We start from the raw sequence: 19,134 nt of genomic DNA, 5'->3' as shown, positions 1-19,134 counted from the left end.
ATTTTGTAGAAATCTTAATTTTACATGAAAACTGTATATCAAACATATTTTTCAGCGTGTTAAGGGATTAAAAGCTTTATAATAGCATTTAGTGATGTATGTATACAGTGATATATAGCTCTATATAAATATACAATACATATTTTATATAAGAAAAATTTATATGAAACATTTCTTTCAGCATATTAAAGGATAATAAGCCTTTACAATAGTGATTAGTGATGTTCTTATGCAGTGGTATAAAGTTCTCTCTACATATTTCATAGGTATGTGCAGTCTACTGTTTCATCTACTTTCATCTTTGTATATATAACTACACACACATTCTCTTTATAGATTTTTGATTGATTTATACAAATAAAGATAAGATCCAGTGGATAATATTTTATCATATATTTGTAGTTTTAGGTAGAAAATGTTAGACCATACTCACACAATTAGACCTTAAAGTGGTAAAGTAAATAATCAAATTACATTTTTCCACTATGCGCATTCTTACTTCTCATTGGTGGTCTTTTCTTATTCTCTTTCTAAGTGTAACCTAGAACAATTTTAATAAACTAATAAGCAACTCTTACAGCTCTGTGATCCTTCACCAGAAGGACATGGAGGCTAAATATGAGAGCCATAATTCATTTGGAGAATGATTTTACTATGGGGAAATGATTTATAATAAAATTTATTTGGAAAAGTTTGGGAAATTTCTTCCATATTCTTTAACCACAAATAAAACTTACCTTTTTCTCACCTTTTGGATGGCAATTATTTGTTTTTGTCAAATGAACTTGAATGGGTCAAGTTTTTATTGTTATATTACATGTATAATGTCACAACTTATAATTATGTACAACTGTATCATATTTCACTAATCATTATTGGAAAGGCTTATTATCTTTTAATATCTTGACAGAAATATGTTTAATATAATTTTTATATAAAATTATCATTTTGCTTATCTTTTATTTAACAGATAAAATCATTACTAATAAAAAATACAACTTTGCTCTTATTTTTGATCCCTCTTTCATTTATTCATTCAGTAAACTCAATCATTTATACATTCTTGTTTTGTCAAAGAATTATGTAGTGTAAATTTCAAAATATAAATTTTCTGTCATGAATGGAATTTCTTGATTAATTACTTTTTAAGTTAGTACTTTAATTCTTTTAAAATTATTCATTCATTTATTCATATGTGTATACATTGTTTGGGACATTTCTTCCCCCTAACCCCCCCTCCTTCCCACATCCCTGTCTGTGCTCTTGTTCTCCAGTTTTGTAAAAGAGAAAACATAAGAGATAATAAAAAAGACAGCATTTTTGCTAGATTGAGATAAAAATAGCTATGCAGAGAGATTCTTAGGATTGCTTCCATGCACATGTGTATTACAACCCACATTGGCTCATCACTACCAGATCTCTTCAGTACTTCCCGGTCACCTTCCATAGTAATTCTTAACTGATATTTATGCCTTTGAGCCCGAAGATAAAAATTATCTTCAAATTATCTGAGTCAGTCAAGTCATTTTCAAGCAGAAACAAAAATTATCAAGAACTTATTAAATCTGGAAGGGTAATTTAATTAATTTTTGAGAATATTACAACTTAATGAGCTCTGTGATATTGTAAGTACTTTAGTATTATTTCTCTGAATATAAAACCTGTTAACAAAAATTGTTATCTCTACATAATTTTTAATTTTTCACATTTGCATTCAGCTTGTATACTTATTATCATTTGTGTTAGATAATCTATTCAGACATGGACATCCACAAATTCAATTAACAGTTAAATTTATATTATTTATACAGTGACTCAGATTATTCTATAACAATTTTTAAATTATTCATTTATTCACATGTGCATACATTGTTTGGGTCATTTCTCCCTCCTGCCCCAATTGTCACCCTCTCCCCACTGCCCTCCCTTCCAGGCAGAACCTGTTCTGCACTTTTCTCTTCCGTTGAAGAGTAGAAATAAGCAATAGTAAGAAAGACATAGCATTTTTGCTAGTTGAGATAAGACAGCTATACAGAGAGATTCCTAACACTGCTTTCATGTACAAATATGTGAAAACCAAGGTTGATTCATTTCTAACTGATCTTTACACTGGTTCTTGATCCCCTTCTAGTGTTGACCTCTGTCACTTTAAGGTTTCTGTATTAATTCCTCTGGAGTGCTAACTTAAAACTCTATAACTGTGGAGCATATTACAACTATTAAAATAGCAATGCACTTAAATCTTACAATTAACTTATGAAGTTTTAAACAAAGGACTATTTACTCCAAAAGTATAAATTGTTCATATTAGGAAGACTTGAAACCTCTCTAATATATTCTACTACACAACCACTTTTCTTAACTTGTCAAAAATTCTCCTTTGTCCATGTTAAACAATTATGCAAATCTTACCTTGATAAGGACAAATCATTTGTGACTATGATTAACTAGTTGTGTATTACAAGATGAGAAAAATAACAATATATGTAGATAAATGAAAAGAATCATAATTTTTGAGTCAAAAAAGCATTACCTGATTAATATCTCTTCATATCTGCTGAAGGGATATATTAAAATGAAAATCCTGAAGAATTATATTCATAACTTAATTAGAGTGCATTATTTGAAAAAAAACCTTTTTAACATTCAACAAAATGGGATTCCATGTATAAAGAGAAGTGCAGTATATTTTGACCAAATCTGTACAAATTTCTAGAAAACAATAGGAGCCTATTCTTGTGGGTAACTCATTTATTTGAAGTTAAAGAGAGGAATAGGTAAAGTTAAATAGTATTTCTAGTTGAAATAAGTAGAAACTAATTTGACTTGATGATCCAGTGTTATGTTTTCATAAATTTTTCTCAAGAAGATGGAGAAACAGCTAATATTGATTGGATTTGTTAGGAAGAAACAAGTTCAAGAGCTGAACTTGAATTAATGTTTTAATAAAATGTAGTATGTTGATGGGCAGATCATGTATGCAGTATGACAGCACAATCAGTGATATTCCTTTGACTCAACTTTTCACTGAGAGCTAATTAATCTATATGCCTTCATTAAGTGGTCAGGACATTTACTAGACAAGAAAGCAACCTAGAATAGAAATTCAGCAAAGAAACAGAAATTATGTAAAGAAAAAAGTAGAAATGTTACAAATGAAAAGTACCATAAGTCAAATAAAACCCCCAGTGGACAATATAATCAGTATACGAGATCAAGCAGAAGAAAGAATATCATAGATGGAAGACAAGACTGAGGAGAAATTGTATGCAGACCATCACTAAGAGAAGAAATGACTATCTAAAATAATTCAAAAGATTAAACTTAATAATTCTTGGGGTGGAAGGAGCTGAAATACAAACTAAAAGCATAGGAAACCTATTCAATGAAATCATAGAAGAAAATTTCACACCTCTATGTAATGATATAGCCACCTATGTATAGGAGGCATTTAAAAATCCAAATAGACATGACCAGAGAAGAACAACTATGCATACATCATAAGAGATACTCTAAAATTAGAGACCAAGTAAAGGATACGAAAACCTGTATACTAGCAAACTAGACAATCAAGAAGAAATAGATAAATTTCTTGAGACATATGACTTATTAAAATTGAACCAAGAGGACATAAACAAAGCAATGAGATGGCTGTTAAAGCACCTCCCAACAAAGAAGAGGCTAGACCTGAATTTATTAACTGTTGAATTCTACCAGAACTTTAAAGAACAAAAACCTATGCTGCTCAAGTTATTCCATAAAACACAAGGGGAAGGAATACTACCAACTCATTTTACAAAGCCAATATTCCTCCAATACCAAAATCAGATAAAGTTACACCAAAAAATTATAGGTCAATATCCCTGATGAACCTAAATGGAAAAATTCTCAAAAAAGTGTTGTTGAACTTGAGTCACTTGCTAAGGGGAGAGCACATATGGGAGATATGGGGATAGGTAGGAAACCCAAAACATAAAAGTGTTTGATGTCCCCACTACAGAGGAACTAATACAGAAATCTTAAAGTGACAGAGATCAATATGGGGAGGGGATCAGGAACTAGTGAAAAGATCAGGTAGACATGAATCAACTTGGGATGTAACACATTTGTACATGGAAGCAATGCTAGGAATCTCTCTGTATAGCTATCCTTATCTCAACTAGCAAAAATGCTTTGTCCTTCTTATTATTGCTTATATCTTCTCCTCAATAAAATTAGAAATAAGGGCAGAACAGGTTCTGCCTGGAAGCATGGGGGAATGGGGTTTGGGGGAGTGGGCAAGGGGAGAAATGGCCCAAACAATGTATGTACCTGTCAATAAATGAAAAAAAAATTAAATGCTTAACTGAATTCAGTAACACATTTAAAAGTTCATATACCATGATCAGGTGGTTTCATTGCAGGAATGAAGGTGGTACGAGACACAAATCAATACACCACATAATCAGAATGGAGGACAAATGCCCCATCATCATCTCAATAGATGCAGAAAAAACCTTTGACTAAAATCAACATCCTTCCATGATAAAAATTCTGATGAAACTAGGAATAGAATGAATATACCCCAACATTATACAGGGTACATTTGACAAACCTATAGCCAATATCATACTAAATGTGGAAAAAACTATAACCATTAACTGTAAAATCAAGAATGAGACAAATTTGTCCATTCTTTCCACTCTTATTCAATATAGTTCTGGAATTCCTATCCAGATAAATAAAACAGGAGAAAAAAAGAAAAGGGATTCAAATAGGAAAAGAAGACAAACTATCCCTATCTGATACAGTCTTGTACATGAATGGTGTTAAAAATTGAATTAAAAAAACACTCTTAGATCTCAGAAACACATTCAGCAAACTAGCAGGATACAAAATCAATAGGCAAAAATCAGTAGCATTTCTATGTACTACAAATGAACAGCCTGAGAAGGAAATCAAGAAAACAGTATAATTCACAATAGCATCAGAAAATTAAAATACCTAGGAACAAATTTAATGAAAGAGTGAAAGACCTTTACAGTAAAAACTGTAAATCACTGAAGGGAGACCAAGAAGACACTAGACTTTTGTATGTTGTTACTGCTGTATTGACAAAACTTTTAAAGTCACTTCCCTTCTTTGTGGAACTATAAGAAGTTCCAAGATCTGTTTATATTTTCCCTCCCCAGCCCTACAAACAATCATATCTTCATGTAACAAAATAACATAAATGGAAGTAAAGCTTACTAATTTAATTTGGAACATTGATGGAAAGATTAAGTTTTTAATAATGTAACTACTGGGTTTAAGAAAACAACTCATTTTATGAGTAAAATTTTGAAATTTTGAAATATCTCACCAAACCATTGGACATTTCCCTACATTATCACCACCATGCCAACTATCAGGAAAACATGTATTTTTGTTCATGTAAATTTTTTGATTGATGTGGGAGTTAACAAACATTCAAAGCTCAGGATAGACAGGGAAAATATGTAACATGGTGTGCAGTGGTTTATAGAAATAAAGGAAGTGGAATGAATAGGTTTGTATAGTTTTCATGCTTAAAGTTCATTTTCATATAACTTTCTTGTGTAGATTTTTACCTTCTGATGGCCCTGAGATCATTTCCTAAAGGATCCTAAGCCTTTATATTCTCCAACTCAGTCACAAAAGGAACTAAGACAGAACTGATTCACTTCCTTGGAGTAGGAGATGTTTGGTGACTGCTGCACTTACATTCAGTTCTTTTTTCTCCTTACTCTTCCCTACTGTGTACTCAGGTCTTTACTTGCATTTTGTGACTTTGACATTTTTGAAGAATACTTACCAGATATTTTGTAGAAATCTTATATTTCACATTAAAAATTTTATATCAAACATTTTTCAGCATATAAAAGAATAAAAAGCCTTTATAGTAACAGCTACTGATGCATAGATAGTGATATGTATGTGTTTATATATAGGTATATATAAAAAACTGTGGATAATCTCCTGTTTCATCTATTTTCACCTAATTTGCATAATTGCAAAAATATTGATTTATCCCTTTACAAATATGATTTTTTGTACAAATATAGATAAAATCCAAGCCATAAGATTTTATCATACATATGCAGCTTTAGTTAGATATTGTTACAACATTCTCACACAATTTAGAGCTCAGTGGCAGAGTAAATAATCAAATTACATTTTCTACTATTCTCATTCTTGCTTCCCATGGATACTGTCTCATTATTCTTCTCCTAATTGTAACTAAGTATAAATAAACAGGAGCCTATTCATGTGGGTAATTAATTTATTTTGAAGTTAAACAGATAAGCAGGTAAAGTTATTTCTACTTGAAACAACTAGAAAATAATTTGGCTTTAAGACCCAGTGTTATGTTGTAATAAATGTTTGTAAAAAAAAGATGGAAAAATAGTTATTATAGATTGAGTTTGTTGGAAAATAAATTATGTGCAGAGCTGAACTTGCATTGATGTTTCAATAAATTGTAGTATGTTGATAGGAAGATTATTTATACAGCAAGACAATATAATCAGTGAGATTATTATAAGTCAACATTTCACCAAGAGCTAACTAACCCATATGCCTACATAAAATGGTCCTGACATTGATTAAATCCTTATCATTAGCCAGGAACAGCAATTGACACAAATACTCGCACTATCAAGAGCTAAGACGTACTCTATGCAGGCTTTCAGCATCAGTAGGTACACAGATTTATCAATACTCACTCCCAAAGTAGAAACAAAAAATACAAATCAGCAAAAAAGTAGAAAACAATTGAGTTCAATTTATTCTTTTATTTTTTAAAAAAGCTCTTTTTTATTATTGTGGTGGGTATGGGTATGTTGTAACATTTATATAATTTGGATTATGATTACTTTGTTAACTAATAAATGTTAAGAGACTGATTTAAGAGTAAGTTTCAAAAAATTCCTTAAATTTATTTCAAATTTTTTCTGTGCAAATGTGAAAATACACAATAATTTAAGAGAGAAAAATCAGAATAGATAGAATAAAAAAAGAAAAAATGAGTGGGAAAATGATTTAAAAAAAGTACTGGTACAGTTTAGAAGAAATGATTTAACCTTGCCCTAAGAAGCAGAGCTTTTGTTATTCATAAAATACAATAAGTCAATGCATTGGAATTTTTGTTTAAGTATAATTCTTTTTCAATCTGTATAGACAGATTAAGAGATTAAAATTTGTTTTTAGTTGTTTGCTGGTCCTGTTTTTATATTTCAATTTGAGCCTTCAGTTTTATTACAATTTATCATTGTTTCTATTCTCTACCTTGACTTTCCTGAAGTTCATGATGGGAAACCTAACATCAGTGACAGAATTCATTCTTCTTGGACTGACAGATGATGTCATGCTTCAAGCTGTGCTTTTCCTTTTTCTGCTTCTAATTTATTTCTTATATCGTGGGGAATCTGACCCTACTGGAATTATTAATTATAATTATTAATATAAGAAATGTTTAGAAGACCATAGTTATAATGTCATGCAGTTCAAATACATTTTCTGCATTTTGTAATCATTATTCCTATTTATATCCTGATACAGTAAAAGTACTTTTTCATTTTGCTCCTTTTAAAAACATCCAGATGTATTCCATTTACTGTGTGGGATGGAGGAGAATGTTTCTCCCTTTTCCCCTATTTCTTATCCTGTTTTTCTCAAACAAATCCTTGCCAAATTTAAAAAAAATATATATATATCCAGATGTGCTTGTGTCCTCTAACCCTTTATTGTTATTTTTATCTATTTAGAAGAAGAGTTAAAACCAACGAGGGTGCAGAACCAGAAAGCGTGTGCTCTGTGTCTCCAAAATCTTGCTGAGACCCTGGAGCCTCACTTGGTGAAAATAAAACACCAAGGAGAATCAAAATTTAGACACCCTGAATCCCTAGCCTGTAGAAAGCTTCTCCACACCACATTACACTGAGAAAACAGGTGGACTGCAGCTACCACCACTGTGGCTGTTGGCTCCAAACCTGCATGGGAGACATTCATCAGACCAAACAGGTGAGTGCCAACTGCCATGCAGTATTCCACCAGCTACCCCTGGAGGAGTAACACCAGAACTTAAACTAAGGCTGAAATACTATTGTTCCTGAACCTGTTTGTTCATCTATCACAATGATTTCTTTGAGATTTTTGTTGTTGTTGTTGTTAGTTTTATTATTGTGGGTTTTCTATTTTTACTTCTACTCCTAGTATCTTTTTTCTCTTTTTTTCTTTTCTTTCTATACTGTCAGCTTAACTGTCATCATCCTCTCATTCCTACTCTTACCCTCTTCACTCTCCATCCTTCTCCTGTGCTAAAACCCATTGCTCCCCTATCAAACAATTCATTCTGCCTGCTTTCATCCCCTCTCTTCCCCCATACTTCACCTTCTCCTCCCATTGTTCCCAAACGTGTTACCAGACTTCTACTCCCTTCTTCACACTCATCACCCACTGAGCAACCTACTATACAAACTCTACACAACCCTGAATCCCTGCAATCCCTAACACTATACCCTCTACTACAATAACAGAAATATACCCAAACACACATAAAGACCACAAAAACAGCAGCCTCCACACTGCTTTCCCCACTCACCCTCTGCATTTCCCATCTCCACCTATAATGCCATCATATCCAACTCCCCAAATTTCTATAGCTAGCATTACAAACATTAACCCCCCAACTCCTGCTGCTTATAGCTATTACTACCAGGGGATCTTCTATATAACACATAAACTACTGGTAGAGTATTAAACCTGTGAATTAGTCAATATTAAATTACACTCAGACCAGGGACAGAAATAAAACACACACTCTTAGCTAAAAACCAAGATAGCCACAAAATGAAAATTAAATCAAGGGAAAGAAAACAGGTGACTGAAATCACCAACTACCCTATGAAGATCATAGATGCACAGTACCAAATGGAGCAATGGGAAGAAGTAAAAAGGATGGAAAACATTGTCAGCTCCCCAAAATAATTCAATACATGATTCAGAAGGAAATGAAGAAAATGGATAGCCAGCTCCAGACTCCAACAAAATAAAGGTAAATGACACCAAGGACCCCAACGATATCCACAAGAACACTCTCAATGAAGCAATCCTGCAAGTAATCACTGAGAATTTCATGGTGATGATACTAGACATGGTAAACCAAAAAGTTCAGGAGACACTAAAGAAATTTCAAGACACCAAAAATAAAGAATATGAGAAGACACAGAAACAAATAAATGATCTCATAGGAGCCCTAAATAAACACCAAAGTGAAATAGAGAACACTATAAGCAGGAGATAAATGAATTAAAGATAAAAATAGACAATATTAAGGAGGAAGTGATCCATGATATAGAAAACCACAGAAAAAGGTATCAAACAGAAACACAAAACACAGTGGAAGCCCTCTCAAGCAAACTAGAACAAGCAGAAGACAGAATCTCAGAACTTGAAGGTAAAATGGAAATTGAAGGAAAAACTGAACAGTTGTTAGTCAAACAACTCAAGTCCTGCTAAAGTAATATGCAAGAACTCACTGACTCCATCAAAAGACCAAATTTGAGAACCATGGGCATTGAAGAAGCAGAAAATGTCCAAACAAAAGGGATTCATTACATATTCAATAAAATAATAACAGAAAATTTCCCAAATCTAGAGAAAGTTATGCCAATTCAGGTATAGGAAGCCTCTAGGAATCCAAACAGACATGACCAAAATAGATCTTCCCTATGACATATTATCATTAAAACAACAAGTACAGAGAATAGAGAAAGTATATTGAAGGTTGGAAGAGAGGAAAAACAAATAACATGCAAAGGTAAACCCATCAAAATCACAGCAGATTTCTCAATGGAAACCATAAAAGCAAGTAGGGCATGGAGTGAGCTATTCTGGGCACTGAATGAAAATAAATTCAGCCCTAGGACACTCTACCCAGAAAAACTATCATTCAAAATAGATGGAGCAGTAAAAGTCTTCCATGATAAGCACAAACTAAAACAATATATGGCCACCAAGCCACCATTACAAAAGATTCTTCAAGGATTTCTGCACACAGAAAAATAAAGCAAACAAAACCACGAGAGGACAGGCCAAATCAAACCACAGGAGAAGAAAAGACAAGGAATCAGAGAGAAACATTGATTCAGCTGTACACTGAAACCTTTAAACAACAAAAACAATGAAACATCAGGAATCACCACATACCTATCAATATTAACACTGAATGTCAATGAATTCAATTCCCCCATCAAAAGACACCATTGGCAAACTGGATAAAAAAGGAAGATCAACAAATCTGTTGTTTACAGGAGATCCATCCCATCTCCTGACAGAAACAAACACTGGCTTAGGGTGAAGGCTGGAAGATTTGCCAAATCAATGGCCCATGAAAACAATCAGGAGTAGCAATACTTATCTCAGACAAAGTAGACAACTTACATTGATCAAATGAGATAAAGAAGATACTTCATACTAATAAAAGGGAAAACACACCAAAAGGAAATCATTATCAATATATATGCACCCAATGTCAGTGTAACCAATTTCATCAAACATACTCTAAAGGATTTAAAATTACGTATAGACTCCAACACAGTGGTAGAGGGAGACTTTAATACCCCCCTATCAACAATAAATAAAGAAATTCTAGAATTAAATCACAACATAAATCAAATGGACCTAGCTGATGTCTACAGAATATTTCATCCAACTGCTGCACAATATACTTTCTTCTCAGCAGCCCATGGAACTTTCTCCAAAATCAATCATATCTTAGGGCACAAAGCAAGCCTCAGCCTATATAAGAAAATAGAAATAATCTCCTATATTCTATCTGATCACAATGCATTAAAGCTAGAACTCAACAACAAAAACAATAGCAGAAAATGTGCAAACAATTGGAAGCTGAACAACATAGTGCTCAATGATCAATGGGTCATTGATGAAATAAAAGAGGAAATTAAAAGGTTCCTGGATGTTAATGAAAGTGAAAACAGGACCTACCAGAATCTATGGGACACAACAAAGGCAGTCCTAAGAGGAAAGTTTATAGCCATGAGTGCATATATTAATGGTCAGAAAGGTCTCAAATCAATGTACAGCTCAAACTCCTAGAAAAACAAGAACAAGCAAAATACAAAACAAGCAAAAGGAGAGAAATAATAAAAATAAGGGCTGAAATTAATGAAGTAGATACCAAAAAGAAAGAAAGAAAGAACAAAGACATTCAAAGAATCAATGAAACAAAAGGCTGGTTCTTTGAGAAAATAAAAAAGATTGACAGACCTCTGGCAAATCCAACTAAAAAGAGGAGGGGAAAAAACCCAAGTCAAGAAAATCAGAAATACAAAAATGGAGATAGCAATAAACACATGGAAATGCAGGGAATCATCAGAGACTACTTTGAGAAGTCATAGTCCAATAAATTTGACAATCTTGAAGAAATGGACAAATTCCTTGATACTTATTACCATCCAAAATTGAGCCAAGGGGATATTAACCACCTCAATAGATCTTTAACACAAAATGAAAATGAAGCAATAAAGAGTCTTCCAAAAAAGGAAAGTCCAGGACCTGATGGATTCTCTGCTGAATTCTATCAGACCTTTAAAAAAAGAACAGATACCAACTTTTCTTCAACTTTTCCATGAGATAGAAAGGGAAGGAAAACTGCCTAACTCATTCTATGAAGCCAATATTACACTCATCCCAAAACCAAAGACACCTCCAAAAAGGAGAAGTATAAACAAATTTCCTTAATGAATGCCAATGCAAAAATCCTCAATAAAATAATGGCAAAGTGAATTCAACAACATATCAGAAACATCATTCACCTAGACTAAGTCAGCTTCATCCCAGAGATGCAGGGGTGGTTCAGCATATGAAAATCTATTAATGTAATGCAGCACATTAGCAAAAGCAAAGACAAAACCAATTGATCATCTCAATAGATTTAGAAAAAGACTTTGATAAGATTAAACACCACTTCAAGATTAAAACCTCTAAGAAAATTAGGACTAGAAAAATGTACCTCAACGTTGTAAATGCTGTGTATGACAAACCTATAGCCAACATCATACGTAATCAAGAAAAACTGAAACCATTTCCCCTAAAATCAGGAAAAAGAAGAGCGTGCCCACTATCCCCACTCTTATTCAACATAGGCCTGGAATTCCTAGCCAGAGCAATTAGGCAAGAAGGAGAAATAAAATGAATACAAATAGGTAAAGAAACAGTCAAAATATCCCTATTTGCAGATGACATGGTCCTATACCTCAAAAACCAAAATGCTCTGTGCCAAAACTCCTAGACACCATCAACGGCTTCAGCAAGGTGTCAGGATACAAAATCAACTTACAACAATCATTAGCTTTTCTATTCACCAACAATAAACAAACTGAGAAGGAATATATGGAAATAATTCCATTTACAATAGCTTCAAAAAAAATCAAATACCTAGGAGTAAACTTAACAAAGGATGTGAATGACCTCTACAAGGAGAACTACAAACCTGTGAAGAAAGAGATTGAGGAAGACTACAGAAGGTGGAAAGATCTTCCATGCCCATGGATTGGTAGAACCAACATAGTAAAAATGGCTATACTACCAAAAGCAATTTACAAGTTTAATGCAATTCCCATCAAAATCCCCCAATGACATTCATCACAGAGACTGAGAAATTACCCAAAAGTTCATTTGGAAACACAGGAGACCATGAATAGCCAAGGCAATTCTGAGAAAAAAGAGCAATGCTGGAGGTATCACAGTGCCCAACTTCACATTATATTCCAGACAATAGCAATAAAAACAGCATGGAATTGACACAAAAACAGACATGAAGACCAGTGGAACAGAATATATTACTCGGATATGAATCCACACATCTATGCCCATCTTATTTTTGACAAAGGTGCCAAAAACACGTGATGGAAAATAGACAGCCTCTTCAAGAAATGTTGCCAGGAAAAGTGGTTATCTGACAGCAGAAAACTGAAACTACATCCATGTTTTTCACCCTGTACTAATATCAACTCAAAATGGATCACTTTATTCATTTAATATCAGACCAAAACCTCTGAAGTTACTACAGAAAAGAGCAGGGAATACTCTGTAAGCAATAGGTATAGTTAATGACTTCTTCAATAGAACTCCAACAGCTCAGCAGCTAAGAGAAAGAAAGGATGGACAAATGGGACTACATGAAATTAAAAAGCCTCTGCACAACAAAAAAATGATGTCTAAACTGAAGAGACCACCCACAGAGTGGGAGAAAATATTTGCCACCTATACATCAGACAAAGGACTGATAACCGGAATAAAGAGGGAGCTCAAAAAACTAAACTCCCCCCAAATCAATGAACTAATAAAGAAGAGGGCAACTGAACTAAACAGAAATTTCTCAAAAGAAGAAATTCAAATGGCCAAAAAACATGCTCCCCATCTCTGGCCATAAAGGACATGCAAATCAAAACCACACTAAGAGTCCACCTCACCCCTGCTAGAATAGCTTCATTAAAACACCACCAACTACAAATGTTGGCAAGGATGTGGGGAAAAGGAGCCCTTGTACACTGCTGGTGGGAATGTAAGTTAGTACAACCACACTGGAAAGCAATATAGAGGCTTCTTTAAAAATCTAAACATAGATCTGCCATATGACCCAGTAAACCCAAAAGAATGTGACTCAGTTTACTCCAGAGGCACCTGCACATCCATATTTATTGCAGCTCTATTTACAATCGCCAAGTTATGGAAACAACAAAGATGCCCCACTACCGACAAATGGATTAAGAAGATGTGGTATTTATACACAATGGAATTTTACACAGCCATGAAGAAGAATGAAGTCTTGTCATTCACAAACAAATGGTTGGAACTGGAGAACATCACCTTAAGCAAAGTTAGCCAGGCTCAGAAGGCCAAAAAATCATATGTTCTCCCTCATACGCAGACTTTAGACCTAAAATAAATACAGTAATATTATTGGACATGGGTCACATGCTGAGGGGAGAACACATACAGGAAGAATAGGGAAAGGTAGGGAACCAAAAACTTGAAAGTGTTTGATGTCCCCACTGCAGAGAAGCTAATATATCAACCTTAAAATGACAGAGGTCACTATGGGAGGGTAACTGGTAAGTAGTGAAGAGGTCTGGTAGAGATGTATCAATTTGGGTTGTAATACACATATGCCTGGAAGCAATGCTAGGAATCACTCTGTATAGCTATCCTTATCTCAAACTACCCAAAAGGCTATTTCTTATTGTTGCTTATTTCTTTTCTTCAACAAAGTTGTAGAAGAAGGTAGAACAGGTTTTGTCTGGAAGCAAAAGGGTAGGGAGGAGTGAGCAGGGATGGAGGGAAAGGGGGAGAGATGGCCCAAACAATGTATGCACGTATGAATAAATGAATAAATAAACCAAAAAAATGTATTTGACAATTCCAGTGTCACTAGCCATAAATATATAAATTAATATAAATACCTAACCTACAGTTGTTGTTAATGAGTTAATTTGTTACTTTTTGGTTTAGACAGACACGTAACTGAGTCATGACTTCAACACTGGTTTATTTACTATTTTAAACACCATAATCAGTATATTAACTATAGCCACTCAAAATGCTCAGTTTTAAAAGACAGATTTAGGAATTAAAAGTAAGGGAGAATGGCTTGCTCCCTTACTACATTCAAGTCTTTGTTCAAATTTCACCTTTCCAAAAAAAGCACTCTGCCTATGTTATGTTACTTTCATTCCTACTTTCTTTTTCTTATCTTACCTATTTAAAACATCTTAAACCATATTTACTTATATATAATTGATCTGAAATAAACTGCACATATTTTAAAGTATACACTTTGATGTTTACCAAACATATACACCTGTTAAATGATGGCCACAATCAAGAAAATGAGCATATACTTCACCCCAAGAGTTTTTTTCATACCCATTTTTAATTCTTCCCAACCTTTTCCATCCATCCCCAGCTAGCCATCAATGTGTTCTTTTAGTTTGTTTGCTTTTACCACTGTGGATAATTTTGCATTCTCTAGAACTTTTCCATAAAGGAATTACACAAAATATACTCTTTTGGGGGATATCTAGGTTTCTTTCCACTCTGCAAAGCTGTTTTACATTAATTCATGTATTGTATCAACTGTCAGCTGGTCATGGCTGAGAAATATCCATTATAGGGACATATCCATTCACCTGTTGATACACTTGGACCATTTCCATTTGCTTGCTGTTACAAAGGAGGCTTCTGTGAATACTCACACACAAGTCTCTGTACAGCATGTGCTTTCATTTTTCTTGCATAAATGTCTAGCAGTAGAATGGTTTTGTCACATAATAGATGTATGTTTAACCTTTTAAGAAACTATCAAAGTGCTTCTGAGGTGGTCATAGCATTTCATGTTTCCTCCAGCAGTGTTGGAGACTTCTATTTGATTCTCATGACTATCACACAACCCATATCATTGTCAGCACTCTGCATGTTCAGCCTATTTAATTTTTGACATTGTAGTAAGTACCACTTCATTGTGATTTGCATTTTCATTTTCCTGATGATTAATGATGTTGACCAGCTTTCCATGTGCTTATTTGCCATTCATATTTCTTCTCTGGTGAAGTGTCTATTCAACTGTTGGGCCAATTTTTAAAAATTGATTTTTTAATTACTGAATTTTGAGAGTCCTTTATATATTCTGGATATAAATTTGTTATAATATGATTTATAATTGCTTTCTTCTAGATAGTGGTTTGACTTTTTGTTTTCCCAACAGCACCTTTCAAAGAGAATAATTTTGGTCTTCTAGTTGTTCACATAAAAATGAATAGTCATTACATTTATAGGTTTATAATCTTGTTATAATTCCAAACTAAAGAATTAGTATTGTGTCAAAGTATTCTAACATACAATGATTTTGTGTTACTAGCATAATTATCTATAAAACATTAATGAACATTGAATAACCTCACCAAAAACATCATTTTTCTGAATACAGCTTAAACATTAGTTATAACTGTTATTTTTCCATGGAGATATTTTTCCCGTTCAGACAGGATATGAAATAGAGGATGGTAAAGGGAAACCATACAAGAGACACAGTGTTTATCATAGCAGGTATGACTTATGAGCCACCCTCCAAGTTGCATTATCTTTCTGCTTTTCAATTACTTAATTACCACTACTTCAGTCTGTTCATTACTACACTAACCCAGGTGGATTCTCACTTTAAGCACTCATTTACTTTTTCCTTTGGAGTTTTCCTTCTTAGAAACTTCCTATACTATTACATATATCCCTAAATTGTTAGTTACTGTGGCTACTAGGAATAACAAACAGGATTTCCTATAAACATGGTGTCTCTCAAGTGGGAACTTAATTGAAATATTAGGTAAGTTAAAAGTTAAGAAATATCAAACACTTGAACAGCCTATTGGGATAGGCATTTGAAAGATGGTTAATAGATTAACACTAATCAGACTAAGGATCTATATTTCACAAATGTAATCTCCCTCTTGTAAACTGGTAAACAGGACTTGCTCAACTCTGTACAAGTAAGAATCTCTGCATTCTTATAAACACACAGAGAGTGGAGGATATGTTCATTGTGAGGAACTCTAGGATGATTTGTGAAAATATTTGTGAATTCATAAGTTTCTGAATATGGAAGTTTGTATGACTGTAAAGAAAGAAATGCCTGCTCTAAAATGTGATACTAGTTTTTATTTTCTGTAGATGTGATAGGACAAAAGAGAAATGAAGAACCAATCAGTGGAGATAAAGTTTATTTTGGTTGGACTGACAGATGACCCTCGACTACAAATTGTGGTTTTCCTGTTTCTGTTTTTCAATTACATCTTGAGCCTGACAGGGAACTCAGTCATCATCCTGCTCACACTGCTAGATCCCTGCCTCAAGACTCCAATGTATTTCTTCCTTGGAAATTTCTCCTTCTTAGAAATTTCATTCACAATAGTGAGCATCCTACAGTTCTTGATGAGCATTCTCACCGGAGACAAAATAATTTCCTATAATGGTTGTGTGACTCAAATATTCTTTACTTTTCTATTAGGAGTTACTGAGTTTTATCTCTTGGCTGCTATGTCTTATGATCGCTATGTCGCTATATGCAAACCTGTGCATTATCCAATCATTATGAACAGTAAAGTGTGCTACCAACTTTTGCTCAGCTCCTGGGCAACTGGATTTTTAACAATTTTGCCCCCTTTACTCTTGGCACTCAAGCTGGATTTCTGTGCATCCAAAACAATTGATCATTTCTTATGTGACACTTCTCCTGTCTTACAGATCTCTTGCACAGATACACGTTTCATAGAATTGTTGGCTTTTGTCTTAGCTTTGATGACACTTGTCATCAAGTTGTTTCTAGTGGTCCTCTCCTACACTTTCATCATCAAAACCATTCTAAAATTTCCATCTGTTCAGCAAAGAACAAAGGCCTTTTCCACCTGTTCCTCACACATGGTTGTCATCTCCATTACTTATGGGAGTTGTGTCTTTATGTACATGAAACCATCTGCAAAGGAAAGGGTGATATTTGCTAAAGCTGTAGCTTTGCTGTATATCTCTGTGGCCCCTTTACTAAACCCTTTCATTTATACTCTAAGAAACCAGCAGGTAAAAGAAGCTTTCAAGCATATGCTTCAAATATTTTGTTCTTTTCAAAATCAAGAGGTAAATTTTAGACATATATAACATTCCATTGGAATATGAATGAAAAAAATGAATTGCCCATTACATTTGTTCTGGTCTATGCCATTTTCCCCTTTAGTATTTATATCATATTATCTTTATAATATGATCTTTACTCTTCTTCTTGAGCAGATCTTCCTAACCTCTAGGTACAATCAGCATTCTTCAGTCAAGAGTATTAAAATCTATCTTTACCTAAAAATCTCTCCTCTCATAAATAATGGTTTTATGTCATGAATGATTTATAGAGTGAACCTTGCCAGATATATTTAGTTTATTATTTTGATACCTGCATTTGGCATTTTCTCTTTATTCTGTATTGCTAAAATTCTCAGAGACAAACACAGAACATGACAAATATTATATAACATCATTGAGGTTGTGATAGAAAAGAAGTAGAAAATCTGAGTAATTTTAAAGATCAAGGTAGTTTTTCAAGAAAGAGCATTGGTTATGAAAAACTTTGAAGAATGAGTAACAAAAAGAAAGATTGAAGGGTGCATTGAGGTATGATATGTGCAAAGGAATTGAGATTCTACTGGAAATTTTTTCCTACAGAGTTATGATAAATGAGAACATTTTATTTGTTAATATAACTAACTGTTGTGTTAGGTAAAAATAATTGAACTCCAAGATCATTCCAAATTATGTATATTCTGGTATTTGAAGACTAGAAATAAACCTATCATGAAAAAATTTAACATGTAATTCATGTATATATTAGTTTGGTGAAATTTTATATATTAAATATAATTTTCAAATTATAATTTCCTAAACTTGCTTATGTTAATCTTCACCAAATTAATTACATATACCCTACCTTCAAGAACATATGATTATTGGACAAATATGTACACTTCTAACCATAGAGAATATCATTATGAATTGTTTCCTTTGCTTCTCTTCAGTGATTCCCTATACCACTCCACCTCCATCTACCCTTCAATCAAAGTATCCATTGATGATCTTTCATTGACTGTATATTACTCTTACATTTTCTGGAATTTCATAAAAGAGAAATCACACAAAGTTTGAACTTTGTCTGGCTTCAGTATAATAATGTATGTTCTCCCATGTTATTTTCTGTATCTATACTTGCTTTCTTGTGTAGGCTGTGTTTATTAACATGCCTACTTTGCTTTTGTCAGCTTTCCTCCCGTTATTCTCATACTTTGGTATTTCATTCTCAGAGGAATCTCTCCATAAGACTGGATCATTTCCTTTGATCAGTGTGAGAAATGAGTACATTTAAATGCCATCCCTGGCAGTCTCTATCCTTCCACAATGTTTTTTGAAATAAACTGTGTGCCAAACTGGAATTAGTAGGGAGATGATATCCTTAGATGTCTTGGGAATTTTATTCCTCAGTTCACATTCTCCAGAGAGATAGGCTAAATAAATTATCCCTATTGA

General features: G+C 33.5%; 1 protein-coding gene across 1 annotated transcript; it reads left to right on the top strand.

The window, feature by feature from the left end:
* Positions 1–16,761: 16,761 nt before the first annotated feature.
* Positions 16,762–17,724, top strand: LOC109680681 (olfactory receptor 6C6-like). The gene has a single exon (XM_020155412.2). The coding sequence runs from the start codon at positions 16,765–16,767 to the stop codon at positions 17,722–17,724; it is 960 nt and encodes a 319-aa protein (XP_020011001.2). The 5' UTR covers positions 16,762–16,764.
* The last annotated feature ends 1,410 nt before the right edge of the window (positions 17,725–19,134 follow it).

This window comes from Castor canadensis, chromosome 8, assembly GCF_047511655.1.
Source record: "Castor canadensis chromosome 8, mCasCan1.hap1v2, whole genome shotgun sequence".
In the NCBI taxonomy this organism is placed as follows: domain Eukaryota; kingdom Metazoa; phylum Chordata; class Mammalia; order Rodentia; family Castoridae; genus Castor; species Castor canadensis.
The sequence above is the reverse complement of the archived record's forward strand: the minus strand, read 5'-3'. Positions and strand labels throughout refer to the sequence as shown.